General features: G+C 46.4%; 1 protein-coding gene across 6 annotated transcripts in view; it reads right to left on the reverse strand.

Annotated features, from left to right (window-relative positions):
* MYBL1 (MYB proto-oncogene like 1) overlaps window positions 1–18141 on the reverse strand; it is a 162953-nt gene that overhangs the window by 96483 nt on the left and 48329 nt on the right. For 4 of the 6 annotated variants that reach the window (XM_063923842.1, XM_063923839.1, XM_063923843.1 and 1 more), the window contains 2 exons: window positions 15919–16152; window positions 14703–15044 (listed from right to left, as the gene is read on the reverse strand). In XM_063923842.1, the coding sequence (XP_063779912.1) occupies window positions 14703–15044; window positions 15919–16152 (576 nt within the window). The remainder of the gene's footprint in view (window positions 1–14702; window positions 15045–15918; window positions 16153–18141) is intronic. The other 2 variants (XM_063923840.1, XM_063923844.1) reach the window with 1 other exon arrangement.

Below are 18141 nucleotides of genomic sequence, written 5' to 3' on the forward strand. Positions count from 1 at the left end.
AAGGATCCTGGCAGCTTCTGCCATTGCCCTCCTGCTTCTTGTGCCGCCCTGTCTGTTTACATGGGCGACTGCCGTGATGTTGTCCGACTGGATCAACACCGGTCTTCCTTGAAGCAGAGGTTCCGCCTGGCTTAGAGCATTGTAGATTGCTCTTAGTTCCAGAATGCTTATGTGAAGAGACTTTTTCAGGCTCGACCACACTCCCTGGAAATTTCTTCCCTGTGTGACTGCTCCCCAGCCTCTCAGGCTGGCATCCGTGGTCACCAGGATCCAATCCTGCATGCCGAATCTGCGGCCCTCCAATAGATGAGCCTCCTGCAACCACCACAGAAGGGATACCCTTGTCCTCGGCGACAGGGTTATCCGCAGGTGCATCTGAAGATGCGACCCTGACCATTTGTCCAACAGATCCCTTTGCATGGAATCTGCCGAAAGGGATTGCTTCGTAAGAAGCTACCATTTTTTCCCAGGACTCTTGTGCATTGATGTACAGACACCTTTCCTGGTTTTAGGAGGTTCCTGACCAGGTCAGATAACTCCTTGGCTTTTTCTTCGGGAAGAAAAACCTTTTTCTGAACTGTGTCCAGAATCATCCCCAGGAACAGCAGACGAGTTGTCGGCATTAATTGGGATTTTGGAATATTCAGAATCCATCCGTGCTGCTTTAGCACCTCTTGAGATAGTGCTAAACCCATCTCTAGCTGTTCTCTGGACCTTGCCCTTATTAGGAGATCGTCCAAGTATGGGATAATTAATACGCCTTTTCTTCGAAGAAGAAATATTATCTCGGCCATTACCTTTGTAAAGACCCGAGGTGCCGTGGACAAACCAAACGGCAGCGTCTGAAACTGATAGTGACAGTTTTGTACAACGAACCTGAGGTACCCCTGGTGTGAGGGGTAATTGGAACGTGGAGATACGCATCCTTGATGTCCAAGGATACCATAAAGTCCCCTTCTTCCAGGTTCGCTATCACTGCTCTGAGTGACTCCATCTTGAACTTGAACTTCTTTATGTACAGGTTCAAGGACTTCAGATTTAGAATAGGCCTTACCGAGCCATCCGGCTTCGGTACCACAAAAAGAGTGGAATAATACCCCTTCCCTTGTTGTAGAAGAGGTACCTTGACTATCACCTGCTGAGAATACAGCTTGTGAATGGCTTCCAAAACCGTCTCCCTTTCTGAGGGGGACGTTGGTAAAGCAGACTTCAGGAAACGGCGAGGTGGCTCTGTCTCTAATTTCAACCTGTACCCCTGAGATATTATCTGCAGGATCCAGGGATTTACCTGCGAGTGAGCCCACTGCGCGCTGTAATTCTTGAGACGACCGCCTACCGCCCCCGAGTCCGCTTGCGAAGCCCCAGCGTCATGCTGAGGCTTTTGTAGAAGCCGGGGAGGGCTTCGGTTCCTGGGAAGGAGCTGCCTGTTGCTGTCTCTTCCCTCGTCCTCTGCCTCGTGGCAGATATGAATAGCCCTTTGCTCTCTTATTTTTAAAGGAACGAAAGGGCTGCGGTTGAAAGGTCGGTGCCTTTTTCTGTTGGGGAGTGACTTGAGGTAGAAAGGTGGATTTCCCGGCCGTAGCCGTGGCCACCAAATCCGATAGACCGACCCCAAATAACTCCTCTACGCATCGCCTGTCCACTGTCGTGTCCATAAAGCTCTTCTGGCCGAAATGGACATAGCACTTACCCGTGATGCCAGTGTGCAGATATCTCTCTGTGCATCACGCATATAAAGAAATGCATCCTTTATTTGTTCTAACGACAGTAAAATATTGTCCCTGTCCAGGGTATCAATATTTTCGATCAGGGACTCTGACCAAACTACCCCAGCACTGCACATCCAGGCAGTCGCAATAGCTGGTCGTAGTATAACACCTGCATGTGTGTATATACCTTTTTGGATATTTTCCATCCTCCTATCTGATGGATCTTTAAGTGCGGCCGTCTCAGGAGAGGGTAACGCCACTTGTTTTGATAAGCGTGTTAGCGCTTTGTCCACCCTAGGAGGTGTTTCCCAGCGCTCCCTAACCTCTGGCGGGAAAGGGTATAAAGCCAATAACTTCTTTGAAATTAGCAGTTTTTTATCGGGGCACCCCACGCTTCATCACACACGTCATTTAATTCTTCTGATTCGGTAAAAACTACTGGTAGTTTTTTCACACCCCACATAATACCCTGTTTAGTGGTACCTGTAGTATCAGCTAAATGTAACATCTCCTTTATTGCCAAAATCATATAACGTGTGGCCCTACTGGAAAATACGGTTGATTCGTCACCTTCACCACCGGAATCAGTGCCTGTGTCTGGGTCTGTGTCGACCGACTGAGGCAAGGGGCGTTTTACAGCCCCTGACGGTGTTTGAGGCGCCTGGACAGGCACTAATTGAGTGTCCGGCCGCCTCATGTCGGCAAACGACTGCTTAAGTTGACGCTATCCCGTAACTCCACAAATAAAGGCATCCATTCTGGTGTCGACCCCCTAGGAGGTGACATCCTCATATTTGGCAATTGCTCCGCCTCCACACCAATAACGTCCTCATACATGTCGACACACACGTACCGACACACAGCAGACACACAGGGAATGCTCTATACGAAGACAGGACCCACTAGCCCTTTGGGGAGACAGAGGGAGAGTCTGCCAGCACACACCAAAAAGCGCTATATATGACAGGGATAGCCTTATGATTAAGTGCTCCCTTATAGCTGCTTTTATATTAATATATTGCCATTTATTTTGCCCCCCCTCTCTGTTATACCCTGTTTCTGTAGTGCAGTGCAGGGGAGAGACCTGGGAGCCTTCCTGACCAGCGGAGCTGTGACAGAAAATGGCGCCGTGTGCTGAGGAGATAGGCCCCGCCCCTTTTTCGGCGGGCTCGTCTCCCGCTATTTAGTACATTTAGGCAGGGGTAAATATCTCCATATAGCCTCTGGGGCTATATGTGAGGTATTTTTAGCCTTTTTAAAGGTTTTCATTTGCCTCCCAGGGCGCCCCCCCCCCAGCGCCCTGCACCCTCAGTGACTGCCGTGTGAAGTGTGCTGAGAGGAAAATGGCGCACAGCTGCAGTGCTGTGCGCTACCTTAAGAAGACTGCAGGAGTCTTCAGCCGCCGATTCTGGACCTCTTCTTGCTTCAGCATCTGTGAGGGGGCCGGCGGCGTGGCTCCGGTGACCATCCAGGCTGTACCTGTGATCGTCCCTCTGGAGCTTCATGTCCAGTAGCCAAGAAGCCAATCCATCCTGCACGCAGGTGAGTTCACTTCTTCTCCCCTCTGTCCCTCGTTGCAGTGATCCTGTTGCCAGCAGGAATCACTGTAAAATAAAAAACCTAAGCTAAACTCTCTAAGCAGCTCTTTATGAGAGCCACCTAGAATTGCACCCTTCTCGGCCGGGCACAAAAATCTAACTGGAGTCTGGAGGAGGGTCATAGGGGGAGGAGCCAGTACACACCACCTGACCTGTAAAAGCTTTACTTTTGTGCCCTGTCTCCTGCGGAGCCGCTATTCCCCATGGTCCTTTCAGGAACCCCAGCATCCACTTAGGACGATAGAGAAATAAAATTCCCAGATAAAACAGCGCGTATGTGTGTGTGTGTGTATGTATATATATATATATATATATATATATATATATATATATATATATATATATATATACACACATATACATATATACATATACACACACACACACACACATATATATATATATCTATATACACACACATACATACACTCACTGCGCCAATTAAAAGTGGCCCCCCCTCTTTTTTGCCCTCAGTCACCGTGTTCAGCAGGGGAGAGTCCGGGGAGCCAGCTTTTCTGCAGTGTGCTGTGGAGAAAATGGCGCTGGTTAGTGCTGGAGGATCGAGCTCCGCCCCCTTAGCGGCAGGCTTCGGTCCCGCTCAAATTTCCAATACTGGCGGGGGATTATTTAATATACTGCCTCCGCAGTGTGTGTGTGTGTATGTGTGTATGTGTGAGATATATATATATATATATAAGAATTTACTTACCGATAATTCTATTTCTCGTAGTCCGTAGTGGATGCTGGGGACTCCGTAAGGACCATGGGGAATAGCGGCTCCGCAGGAGACTGGGCACAAAAGTAAAGCTTTAGAACTACCTGGTGTGCACTGGCTCCTCCCCCTATGACCCTCCTCCAAGCCTCAGTTAGGATACTGTGCCCGGACGAGCGTACACAATAAGGAAGGATTTTGAATCCCGGGTAAGACTCATACCAGCCACACCAATCACACCATATAACTTGTGATCTAAACCCAGTTAACAGCATGATAACAGAGGAGTCTCTAGAAAAGATGGCTCACTACAACAATAACCCGATTTTTTGGGTAACAATAACTATGTACCAGTATTTCAGACAATCCGCACTTGGGATGGGCGCCCAGCATCCACTGCGGACTACGAGAAATAGAATTATCGGTAAGTAAATTCTTATTTTCTCTAACGTCCTAAGTGGATGCTGGGGACTCCGTAAGGACCATGGGGATTATACCAAAGCTCCCAAACGGGCGGGAGAGTGCGGATGACTCTGCAGCACCAAATGAGAGAACTCCAGGTCCTCCTCAGCCAGGGTATCAAATTTGTAGAATTTTACAAACGTATTTGCTCCTGACCAAGTAGCTGCTCGGCAAAGTTGTAAAGCCGAGACCCCTCGGGCAGCCGCCCAAGATGAGCCCACCTTCCTTGTGGAATGGGCTTTTACAGATTTTGGCTGTGGCAGGCCTGCCACAGAATGTGCAAGCTGAATTGTACTACAAATCCAACAAGCAATAGTCTGCTTAGAAGCAGGAGCACCCAGCTTGTTGGGTGCATACAGAATAAACAACGAGTCAGATTTTCTGACTCCAGCCGTCCTGGAAACCTATATGTCCAGGGCTCTGACAACGTCTAGCAACTTGGAGTCCTCCAAGTCCCTAGTAGCCGCAGGCACCACAATAGGTTGATTCAGGTGAAACGCTGAAAACCACCTTAGGGAGAAACTGAGGACAAGTCCTCAATTCCGCCCTGTCCGAATGGAAAATCAGATGAGGGCTTTTACAGGATAAAGCCGCCAATTCTGACACGCACCTGGCCCAGGCCAGGGCCAACAGCATGACCACTTTCCATGTGAGATATTTTAACTCCACATATTTAAGTGGTTCAAACCAATGTGACTTTTGGAACCCGAAAAACTACATTTTGATCCCAAGGTGCCACTGGAGGCACAAAAGGAGGCTGTATATACAGTACCCCTTTCACAAACGTCTGAACTTCAGGGACTGAAGCTAGTTCTTTTTGGAAGAAAATTGACAGGGCCGAAATTTGAACCTTAATGGACCCCCATTTCAGGCCCATAGACACTCCTGTTTGCAGGAAATGTAGGAATCGACCTAGTTGAAAATTCCTCCGTCGGGGCCTTACTGGCCTCGCACCACGCAACATATTTTCGCCAAATGCGGTGATAATGTTTTGCGGTTATATCTTTCCTGGCTTTGATCAGGATAGGGATGACTTCATCCGGAATGCCTTTTTCCTTCAGGATCCGGCGTTCAACCGCCCTGCCGTTAAACGCAGCCGCGGTAAGTCTTGGAACAGACAGGGTCCTTGCTGGAGCAGGTCCCTTCTTAGAGGTAGAGGCCACGGATCCTCTGTGAGCATCTCTTGAAGTTCCGGTTACCAAGTCCTTCTTGGCCAATCCGGAGCCACGAATATAGAGCTTACTCCTCTCCATCTTATAATTCTCAGTACCTTGGTTATGAGAGGCAGAGGAGGGAACACATACACGGACTGGTACACCCACTGTGTTACCAGAGCGTCTACAGCTATTGCCTGAGGGTCCCTTGACCTGGCGCAATACTTGTCGAGTTTTATAAACATGTGGAAGACTTCTGGGTGAAGTCCCCACTCTCCCGGGTGGAGGTCGTGTCTGCTGAGGAAGTCTGCTTCCCAGTTGTCCACTCCCGGAATGAATACTGCTGACAGTGCTATCACATGATTTTCCGCCCAGCGAAGAATCCTTGCAGCTTCTGCCATTGCCCTTCTGCTTCTTGTGTCACCCTGTCTGTTTACGTGGGTGACTGCCGTGATGTTGTCCGAATGGATCAACTCCGGGTGACCTTGAAGCAGAGGTCTTGCTGAGCTTAGAGCATTGTAAATGGCCCTTAGCTTCAGGATATTTATGTGAAGTGATGTCTCCAGGCTTGACCATAAGCTCTGGAAATTCCTTCCCTGTGTGACTGCTCCCCAGCCTCGCAGGCTGGCATCCGTGGTCACCAGGACCCAGTCCTGAATGTGCGGCCCTCTAGAAGATGAGCACTCTGCAACCACCACAGGAGAGACACCCTTGTGCTTGGTGACAGGGTTATCCGCTGATGCATCTGAAGATGTGACCCAGACCATTTGTCCAGCAGGTCCCACTGGAAAGTTCTTGCGTGGAATCTTCCGCATGGGATTGCTTCATAGGAAGCCACCATTTTTTCCAGAACCATCTCATTGATGTACTGAGACTTGGCTCGGTTATAGGAGGTTCCCGACTAGCTCGGATAACTCCCTGACTTTCTCCTCCGGGAGAAACACCTTTTTCTGAACTGTGTCCAGGATCATCCCTAAGAACAGAAGACGAGTCGTCGGAATCAGCTGCGATTTTGGAATATTGAGAATCCAATCGTGCTGCCGCAATACTACCTGAGATAGTGCTACACCGACCTCCAACTGTTCCCTGGATCTTACCCTTATCAGGGAATCGTCCAAGTAAGGGATAACTAAAATTCCCTTCCTTCGAAGGAGTATCATCATTTCGGCCATTACCTTGGTAAAGACCCGGGGTGCCGTGGACCATCCATACGGCAGCGTCTGAAACTGATAGTGACAGTTCTGTACCATAAACCTGAGGTACCCTTGGTGAGAAGGGTAAATTAGGACATGAAGGTAAGCATCCTTGATGTACCGAGACATCATGTAGTCCTCTTCTTCCAGGTTCGCAATCACTTCTCTGAGTGACTCAATCTTGAATTTGAACCTCTGTATGTAAGTGTTCAAAGATTTTAGATTTAGAATCGGTCTCACCGAGCCGTCCGGCTTCGGTACCACAACAGTGTGGAATAATACCCCGTTCCCTGTTGCAGGAGGGGTACCTTGATTATCACCTGCTGGGAATACAGCTTGTGAATGGCTTCCAAAACTGTCTCCCTGTCAGAAGGAGACATCGGTAAAGCCGACTTTAGGAAACGGCGAGGGGGAGACGTCTCGAATTCCAATTTGTACCCCTGAGATATCACCTGAAGGATCCAGGGGTCTACTTGCGAGTGAGCCCACTGCGCGCTGAAATTCATTGAGACAGGCCCCCACCGTGCCTGATTCTGCTTGTAAAGCCCCAGCGTCATACTGAGGGCTTGGCAGAGGTGGGAGAGGGTTTCTGTTCCTGGGAACTGGCTGATTTCTGCAGCCTTTTTCCTCTCCCTCTGTCACGGGGCAGAAATGAGGAACCTTTTGCCCGCTTGCCCACGAAAAGACTGCGCCTGATAATACGGCGTCTTCTCATGTTGAGAGGCGACCTGGGGTACAAACGTGGATTTCCCAGCTGTTGCCGTGGCCACCAGGTCTGAAAGACCGACCCCAAATAACTCCTCCCCTTAATAAGGCAATACTTCCAAATGCCGCTTGGAATCCGCATCACCTGACCACTGTCGTGTCCATAACCCTCTACTGGTAGAAATGGACAACGCACTTAGACTTGATGCCAGTCGGCAAATATTCCGCTGTGCATCACGCATATATAGAAATGCATCTTTTAAATGCTCTTTAGGCAATAATATACTGTCCCTATCTAGGGTATCAATATTTTCAGTCAGGGAATCCGACCACGCCAACCCAGCACTGCACATCCAGGCTGAGGCGATTGCTGGTCGCAGTATAACACCAGTATGTGTGTAAATACCTTTTAGGATGCCCTCCTGCTTTCTATCAGCAGGATCCTTAAGGGCGGCCATCTCATGAGAGGGTAAAGCCCTTGTTCTTACAAGCGTGTGAGCGCTTTATCCACCCTAGGGGGTGTTTCCCAACGCACCCTAACCTCTGGCGGGAAAGGATATATTGCCAATAACATTTCAGAAATTATCAGTTGTTATCGGGGGAAAACCACGCATCATCACACACCTCATTTAATTTCTCAGATTCAGGAAAACTACAGGTAGTTTTTCCTCACCGAACATAATACCCCTTTTTGGTGGTACTCGTATTATCAGAAATGTGTAAAACATTTTTCATTGCCTCAATCATGTAACGTGTGGCCCTACTGGAAGTCACATTTGTCTCTTCACCGTCGACACTGGAGTCAGTATCCGTGTCGGCGTCTATATCTGCCATCTGAGGTAACGGGCGCTTTAGAGCCCCTGACGGCCTATGAGACGTCTGGACAGGCACAAGCTGAGTAGCCGGCTGTCTCATGTCAACCACTGTCTTTTATACAGAGCTGACACTGTTACGTAATTCCTTCCAACAGTTCATCCACTCAGGTGTCGACCCCCTAGGGGGTGACATCACTATTACAGGCAATCTGCTCCGTCTCCACATCATTTTTCTCCTCATACATGTCGACACAAACGTACCGACATACAGCACACACACAGGGAATGCTCTGATAGAGGACAGGACCCCACTAGCCCTTTGGGGAGACAGAGGAGAGTTTGCCAGCACACACCAGAGCGCTATATATATATACAGGGATAACCTTATATAAGTGTTTTTCCCCTTATAGCTGCTGTATCTTTAATACTGCGCGTAATTAGTGCCCCCCTTCTCTTTTTTAACCCTTTCTGTAGTGTAGTGACTGCAGGGGAGAGCCAGGGAGCTTCCCTCCAACGGAGCTGTGAGGGAAAATGGCGCCAGTGTGCTGAGGAGATAAGGCCGCCGATAAGGGGGCGGAGCCTATCTCCCGTTTTTCTATGTATTCTGGCAGGGGTTAAATTCATCCATATAGCCCAGGAGCTATATGTGATGCATTTTTTGCCATCCAAGGTGTTTTTATTGCGTCTCAGGGCGCCCCCCCCCAGCGCCCTGCACCCTCAGTGACCAGAGTGTGAAGTGTGCTGAGAGCAATGGCGCACAGCTGCAGTGCTGTGCGCTACCTTGTTGAAGACAGGACGTCTTCTGCCGCCGATTTTCCGGACCTCTTCTCTCTTCTTGCTCTGTAAGGGGGCCGGCGGCGCGGCTCTGGGACCCATCCATGGCTGGGCCTGTGATTGTCCCTCTGGAGCTAATGTCCAGTAGCCTAAGAAGCCCAATCCACTCTGCACGCAGGTGAGTTCGCTTCTTCTCCCCTTAGTCCCTCGATGCAGTGAGCCTGTTGCCAGCAGGTCTCACTGAAAATAAAAAACCTAAAACTAAACTTTTCACTAAGCAGCTCAGGAGAGCCACCTAGTGTGCACCCTTCTCGTTCGGGCACAAAAATCTAACTGAGGCTTGGAGGAGGGTCATAGGGGGAGGAGCCAGTGCACACCAGGTAGTTCTAAAGCTTTACTTTTGTGCCCAGTCTCCTGCGGAGCCGCTATTCCCCATGGTCCTTACGGAGTCCCCAGCATCCACTTAGGACGTTAGAGATTATATATATATATATAACGAAATAGAGGAGATGGCGCCAAGGGAGCTTCATTATACAGAGACTTGGCTGTCAGCACTGCACTACTGGAGGGTCTACCACATGTTCTAAATTGGTTAGACATTATACCCATTTGAATTGCCTTCACTCCTGAGTCTCTGAGTGTCAGGTTCAAGCTGCTGACCGACGAGGTTCCTTATGCTTGTGAACCCGTTAGATTCTATACACATATGAATCTTCTCCATATTCGAATATCTGAATGTCAGACTCAAGCTGATGATATATGAGGTATGGTCCTCGCTGTATCAATCAAGTCCCATTGAAATATTGAAACGTTGTTCATACATCTTTGAATGACCTTTTATGTGCTGACAATATGTTCTGAAATGAAGAGATTTTACCCCTGATGAAGTCTTGGAACAAGACGAAACGCGTTGGGTTATTTATCTATCTATTATCTGATGTTACCTCCGAATCTACAATAAGGAGAAGGAGGAAATCGTAGTGATATATCTACGCTTTTTCCTCATCACTACAAACTGATTGTTCAAATTGTGCGACAAATGTAAATGTATCAACTCTGTATACTTATGAACATTTGTGTCGGGTTTATATGTTGTTTTAATAAATTTTTATGTTAGTATTTGTTATCTGACGTAATTTATCCGGAGAGTACTGTAAGGGTCCGTTTTTAGGTAGGGCGTTGATATAACTCCCTTGGCGCCATCTCCTCTATTTCGTTTCATATTTTCACACATTTAGTTCCTCCTAACAGGGAACTTAGAGGATACAGGCAGCCATATAATTAATTTTAGTGTTTTATTTGAAATAGCGCAGTGGGAGAGTAATTCTTGTATGTATGTATGTATGTATGTATGTATGTATGTATGTATGTATGTATGTATGTATGTATATATATATATGTATATATATATATATATATATATATATATATATCTCCAAGGTGCTCCTGCACTCACATCCTCCATATGAGTCACAGATGTATATATATATGTGTGTGTATGTTAGCCAGTCCCTAGAGGTTTATTATTGCTGCCCAGGGCGCCCCCCTGCACCCTTCAGTGCCCGCTGTGTGTGTGTTGTGTGTGGGAGCAATGGCTTTACCTCCGAGAAGATCTGAAGTCTTCTGCCGCCTTTGAAGTCTTCTTTCTTCTTATACTCACCCGGCTTCTATCTTCCGGCTCTGTGAGGAGGACGGCGGCGCGGCCCCGGGACGAACGGCGAGGGTGAGACCTGCGTTCCGACCCTCTGGAGCTAATGGTGTCCAGTAGCCTAAGAAGCAGAGCCTATCATTTAAGTAGGTCTGCTTCTCTCTCCTCAGTCCCACGATGCAGGGAGCCTGTTGCCAGCAGTGCTCCCTGAAAATAAAAAACCTAACAAAAGTCTTTTTCAGAGAAACTCAGGAGAGCTCCCCTGCAATGCACCCAGTCTCCTCTGGGCACAGGATCTAACGGAGGTTTAGAGGAGGGGCATAGAGGGAGGAGCCAGTGCACACCCATTCTCAAGTCTTTAGAGTGCCCATGTCTCCTGCGGAGCCCGTCTATACCCCATGGTCCTTACGGAGTCCCTAGCATCCTATAGGACGTAAGAGAAAAACAATTTCTCTGTCGGTTCTGCTTCCTTATCTGGGATATTGAGTACCTCTCTAAATCGCATAAATGAGGGCCTCATCTCCTGGGGACAGGGAGTAATCCTCGTCCACCTCTGCACCTCCCTCATCAAACTCTGGTAGTTCAGAATCAGTCAGATTGCAATAACTGTGGGAGAGTGCGTTTATGAGAGACCAACAGGGGGGCTGAGGAGCCTGCCTGTGGTCGGCAGCAGCTAACATGAACATGTCCATAGTCTGTTTCAGGGTTTGTCTTTCTTGTTTAGCGGTAGCTAACTCTGAATTAATACTTGTGATCATAGTTTTAAATGATACCATCCCCTCAAGTTCCTGCATATTACTACCCTGTAAAGGTAGTGAGCATTGGGGACCCCTGTGAGGAAGGTGTAAACCTAACCTTGCATAAAAGTACACAGACTTATTTGTAGACATGCCGAGCAGAAAACACACAGATTAGTATGAAACACAGTGCAGTATTAGTGAGATAGCACACTTATTCCAGACCACCCTGAATGGAGTAACACAGAGGATTGGGACCAGCACACTACAACCCCAGACCGAGCAGCGCCCCGCTCAGTGTCTCATGTGTAATTTACCACACAGCGGTACAACTGCTGACTGTGTGCTCCCTCCTTCACTATAACCCCTTGGTACCATACAATTGGAGATTCAGTGGGTCCTGTAGAGGAGCAGTCTCCGCATGCAGCCTATTCAGCAGCAGGAAATGGTGCCTTTAGCCTCTGGTCCCGCTCTCCAGGAAGCCCCGCTCCTGTAATGGCGCGCGGTCCCTACATGTTATTTATACTGGCTTCTCCTTGTGTGTGTAAAGAGTGTGCAACCCCCTTTTACAAATATAACGCCAGTGTGGGTACACAGCGGGCACAGTGGCCTGTAGCCGGGTGATCACTGTCCCTTCATGCCGCCATTTGCACCAGGGACCCGCTAACCGGGACCCCGGTGTATCACTCACCGCATCTGCTGCGGCATCTGCTAGGGGTGGCGGCATGCTGCCGGCATGGGCTCACACCTGTGGGGTATGAGAAACTTCACCTCAGGAACTCAGGAGGAAGTTGGTTTAGTCCCCCCCTCCCCCCCCTTATGTCCTACGACGCAAGCAGACTGGTTGCAAACCAGTGTGCCTGAAAATAATAAACAACTAAAATAAATTTCTGAAGAAAACTCTGGAGAGCAACAGAATGCACCCTGCTCCTTGGGCACATTTTATAAACTGAGTCTGCTAGGAGGGGTATAGAGGGGAGGAGCCAGCACACACTATTAATTTCTTAAAGTGCCAGGCTCCAATGGACCCGATCTATACCCATAGTAATCTGCAATTCCCAGTATCCACTAGGACGTTAGAGAAATAAGGTTTTAGAGTAGCTAATGCTAAATCAGTCAGAGCCTTTTAACATCAGCACAATATTACAAGAAAACATATGGAACCCATCATAGTTTGGTGTAAAATCATTTTTCTATACTTTTCACCTGGGAGACAGAACAGTAACACCCGCTGTATATGAAAATGGGCAGACTGCGCTCTCCCGAGTATGCACCTTCCTTAGTCACAGCTCAAAACGCAAAGGACGTAGAAAGTAGCACAGAACGCTCACTAATCCATCCCCTCACTGAACATCTTGTGAGTGGACAAATGAAACCCAAATCGTATCTGGCCTTCCAGATTCCCACATCTCTCCACTCCGATCTGTCCTTAATGCTGCAACTCTGCTCATAATTCTATCGAATAAAAAAGGATTAGCAAAGACATGCGCTATACATAATACAATCTCCACCACATACAGCATGAGTGGTAAGTTTAATTGGTTTTCCTCTCTCAAAGGAACAGATACTGGTTCTCACCCGCAGACACAAAAAGGTTTCTTTTCATCAAGCTTTTCAAATATTCATATACACACAGCTTAAGAAATATCAGCACGGACACTTACATGAAAGATATCTTTTGGCTGCTATTCCTTCTATATAAGAATTCAGCTTCCAGCGGGATAATTTAAAAAAAGGTTTAATGTGTCAAATTCATAAAGAATAAAATGTGACAATCCTGTAGTTGCACAGACAAAATGTGGATACTGTTAATTCGAGGGAGCTCTCACAAAGTTTCCCGGCTGCAGTGAAAGGCACTTGATCCGTTGCGGGACCACACTCCTCCCAACCTACTCCCTACGTTCTCGTTTTGTCTGATACAGCGTCAACACGTTTCAGGGATATCGTTTCCCTTTCTCAAAAGTGCTGTATTCGTTGCCCACTGGAGTTTTAAACTGAGCGCTTCAAGTCACATGGTGAGCTAAAGGCTTTACAGGGGGGGGAACCATCAATTTACTGTATTACGTATAGCACGCCTTTGCTAATAATTTTTTATTCAATGGTATATGTTAAAGAGAATTCAGGGTGCTCTCTATTTTAGCATTTGGCTGCCATACGTAGGGAAGCACAAGGCTGGAACCCGTTTAATGGATTGCTCATCATTCTAACCTAACGTTCCGCACCTACCAATACTCATCCCACTACATCTCTGAAATCATATAATGACTGATAACTTCATCTCTCTCAAGGATCTCCCCAGTGCTGCTCGCCACCTCTGGAACTCACACCCTCTCTCCACCTCTCTGCAAAGCTTCAAAAGGACTCTCAAAACCTATTTCTTTACAAGCTCACCCTAACACATCTCTTTCTATCACAGACCACTAACTTCTCAGTGTCACCCATCCCTCCCCTATAGAGGACAAGATGTGACAAGTATGGCCCACGTCCATCATGCACTCTATGGGGGTTATTCATACCTGATCGTAGCAGCAAATTTGTTAGCAGTTGGGCAAAACCATGTGCACTGCAGGGGAGGGGGGGGGGGGGGGGGGGGGGGAGATATAACATGTGCAGAGAGAGTTGGATTTGGGTGGGGTGTGTTCAAACTGAATCTAAATTGCAGTGTAAAAATAAAGCATGCCATATTTACTCTGCACAGAAACAAAATAAACCACCCAAATCTAACTCTCTCTGCAAATGTTATATCTGCCACACCTGCAGTGCACATGGTTTTGCCCAACTGCTAACAAATTTGCTGCTACGATCAAGTCTGAAATACCCCCTATGTCTTGACTTTTGCCATCATCTTCCCCCCATGCTTCCAGTAGCCCTGAATCCATTTGCTGCATCCACTAGGGTATAGGTTTCAGCCAGCACTGACTGTATTATATCTGCATACACACAAATGTTTGATAATTATTGAGCAGTATGCATCATAATGTCATGCACCATACATGCTATTTGTCTGTACTAGATCTGTATACGCCTTCCGCAGCGTTGCTGACCCATTGTGATGCAAAAGACCTAACAAATAGACCCGTATACAACTGATGCTGCACAGTAAAGCACCAATTTTTTATGCACCTTCACAAATAAAGTAGCAAGTGATGTTACTCTTTAACAGTACTTAGAGCACAATATATATATTATATTCACCTGTGATGGGGAAAATGGAAGTGCTTTCACTGGCGTACTTTTAAGTAGGGGCTTTTTGGAAACAAGAACTTCCTTTCCTTTAGGAACAGCTGGTCTGTTCAGCCCGTTTTTCTTCCTCAGAATCGTTGGAGGGGAGCACAACTTTGACACTATGGGAGATGCAATCAACCCTTTATTGTCCTCATTAACCCTGTCCGGCTCAAGCAGCTCCAAGCTGTAGTCCAGTGGACAGTCCAGTGACCCTCCGTACTGAGCTGGAACTAGCTTTGCCGAGATCTCTTTGGTAGGAGTAGCCTCGGTGGTAGCATTAAAACTTGTGACATCACTCCATGGTGTAAGGTCCTATTTAAAGAACATTACAAATAAAAATTAGTAAGACATTCCAGCCACGTAATACATTATATTCAGTCATGCAATTTGAAGAGCATCTAGTATTAACATACATGAATAGGCTGTTCTACAAATAAAGGATAGGTGCCTTCTAGAAGGGATTTACTACAATCATAATGTGGAAATTCATCATCTCGACATGAGAATGTTGACATCATCATGTGGACATTGACTATCTCAACATTCGTCATGTAGACAATGATGGTGTCAACACATTAGAATGCCGATACTGACCAAGATGGCTCAGCAGTGATTTACCTTCTCCTGGTGTTTGTAGCGGCATCATCTGGGTCCCGTTGGTCATGTGACAATCACTTCCAGGTTAGACCTCAGATCCTCTGGCATTTAGGAAACTATTTCTACACCATCTCTATCCCTTCCTCTAGTACCTCACACTAAATCCCACACCCACCATCGCAACCCTAGTCATCATTTCACGTGTCGGCATTCTGAGAAAGTCATGTTGCCTGTCGACAATGAGAGGGTCTATATTGTTATAGTCGATCTTTGACTACATTCCTTCTAGAAGTACTATGGTAGGATATAAAGCATAAGCTGCAAACTGTGGACATATAATGCTTCTTTATGTGAACATGCATCTATTAGCCCGCAGAGCCCTTACTGAGGTGATTACCACTTCAGGTATTCTGAAGCTCATCTGTAAAAGTACAATCCTAAGAACGCAAACCCAATAACTAAGTAGTAGTGGGTGGCATTAAAGTTTCAATCAGATAAAGTAATTTACATACATATATAACAATCTCCACACTCTAATTTAGGAGGTGACAATTCATAGTAAGTGGCATTTAACATGATCTTTACTCACAGTTTCAATTAGATCCAACGTTTCAGAGAATTCTGGGATAGTCTGTAGCGATGAGAGTACAGGATTGGGTTCCACAGCCAAAATCTTACTTGGAGAGATCAGCTGGCCAGTCAGGTTCTTTGTGTCATCCATACTGTATAACTCACTGGTTCTTTCCTCTAAACTGTTTAGTGTATTGGACATACTGTCTTCCATAAGAAAGCTCTCAGACCAGCTTGATAAACTCCCCGTCTGCTGAAACAGAAATGGGCAATACAACCACCATGATCAATTAATTACGTTTAAAAATACTTTTAACTAATTTGTTGTAAGCGCGACAAATGGGAAAATGAGAGAAATTGTCCAGGCATGTTCAAATACATGAAACATAAAAAATTGGATTACTACTGTACTTGACATTTCACTGCCTTACTAAAATATTAATTAAAAAAAAATGTTAGAAATGTTTGATAAATGCTGACTGGTAAGTGCTTGCAGAACCTGAAGCAAAACGTTGCACCTGGAATGACGCCTTCTTTAGTAATCATTTACAAGTTGAAGTATTTTATACTGCAGGGTTTTAATAGATCTTTTGCACTTAAAAAAAGTAGGCGCCAATACTGCGGTTTAGTGCTGTAAGCAAATGATCTTATGCAAAAACTAGGAGGAGGAATAAGCACACATACTTTCCCATTATTGATGAGATTATGTAATCTATACTTTACATTAGCCACGTATATAAAATACAGAAGTACAGATGTGTCCTCAGATATCCAGCATCAATACGCCATGCAGTGCAAAGATGCCTGTCGTGAGTGAGCCGCCAGGTCCCGCTAACGTTGGGCGTCTTTTTTTGCCGAAAATGCTTCTTAGTCGCAACGCAATGCGGCTAGGACTCACAAGCAGACTATGCTGATTAATCGGATATATGACACTTGTATATTGTGTGTTACTGAGCCTGTATACAGAGCAGAACTTGTATTGGAAATAAAACTGCAACTGCTACATTGTAGCGCTTCGTGTTCAGAATCAGACACTCAGTCGCACACATATATACAAGTGTCATATCAACTCAATAAGCACAGTCTCCTTGTGCATCCTAGTCGCTTAGTGTTGCAACTAAGACACATTTACTGCAAAAGAGACGTCCAATGCTAGAAGAATGTGGCGAGCCAAGAGGGCTGTTTGGCATGATTGTAGATGAGTACACATCTGTATGATCATACTTGTAAGTAAATATAAATGAGGTATTTAATTGGGATTGTCAGCAACCCTTAACATGCTTCTTGCTTTATTTATTTAATTAATTTATAAAAAAGGTTTGGTTAAACATCCTTGGTCACAGATGGGGCTTTACTAAGAATAGTGGTGGAGAGCATCCACCAAAGAGGCTTGCTGATGCAGCACTGCAAGTAAATTGGGTTTATATTGTATCAGAGGCTTGCACAACAACCTGTATGAAGAGTAGTACGCATCATGCAGCCGGTTATGTCTGGTTTGCTGCAGGTTTGAAGGCACTTGACCTACTCTACATTAGGTGAAAATCTATGCATTAAAATAGGCATATTTACTGTATACCCAGCTCCAGGCCTTTCTGATGGGCCCCGTCCTGAATTTTTCTTACACTGTCTGGCTTGCAGAGTGCGCTGGAGCAGAGGGCATTGGAGGTGCTCACTGCACGGAGCTGTCCATGCCGTAGGGAGGATCCCTGCCACTCCCCCACCTTAGCCCTGGCCCACCCTGCAGGAACTGTAGACTTGCAGCCTCCCCCACTTCTGACCGGAGCCCGCCAGGCAGAGAGTGGGATTGCCTGCAGTTATGTCGACACACTTTCACTGAACTTTGCCCATATAAGAACTTGCCTTTATAAATCAGTTTATAACTTCAGTCCTAAGTGTAGAGGGGATATACAAAATACAAACGACTCTAAATGGCCGGTTTTTGCGTGAGCTAATTATGCACAGTGTGACAACACACAAGATGTGCTCTGCAAACAGGCCCACATTTAACTCTGCATGAATCTGGTATATTCTGTCGTTGGTGATAGTCATCATGTTACCATGTCAACATTATTGGTCATTATGTTGAAAATGCATTTTTTCACTAGGTTGACATTTTATCCATGTCGACGTTTTACAGATGCAGACATAACATGTTGACTGCATATCATATGCATGGATGCCAGAATATTTATGCTAAGCAAAACATCATTTTGACATTGTTCAATTCACTTAAACATAATGG

This window comes from Pseudophryne corroboree, chromosome 5, assembly GCF_028390025.1.
Source record: "Pseudophryne corroboree isolate aPseCor3 chromosome 5, aPseCor3.hap2, whole genome shotgun sequence".
In the NCBI taxonomy this organism is placed as follows: Eukaryota; Metazoa; Chordata; class Amphibia; order Anura; family Myobatrachidae; genus Pseudophryne; species Pseudophryne corroboree.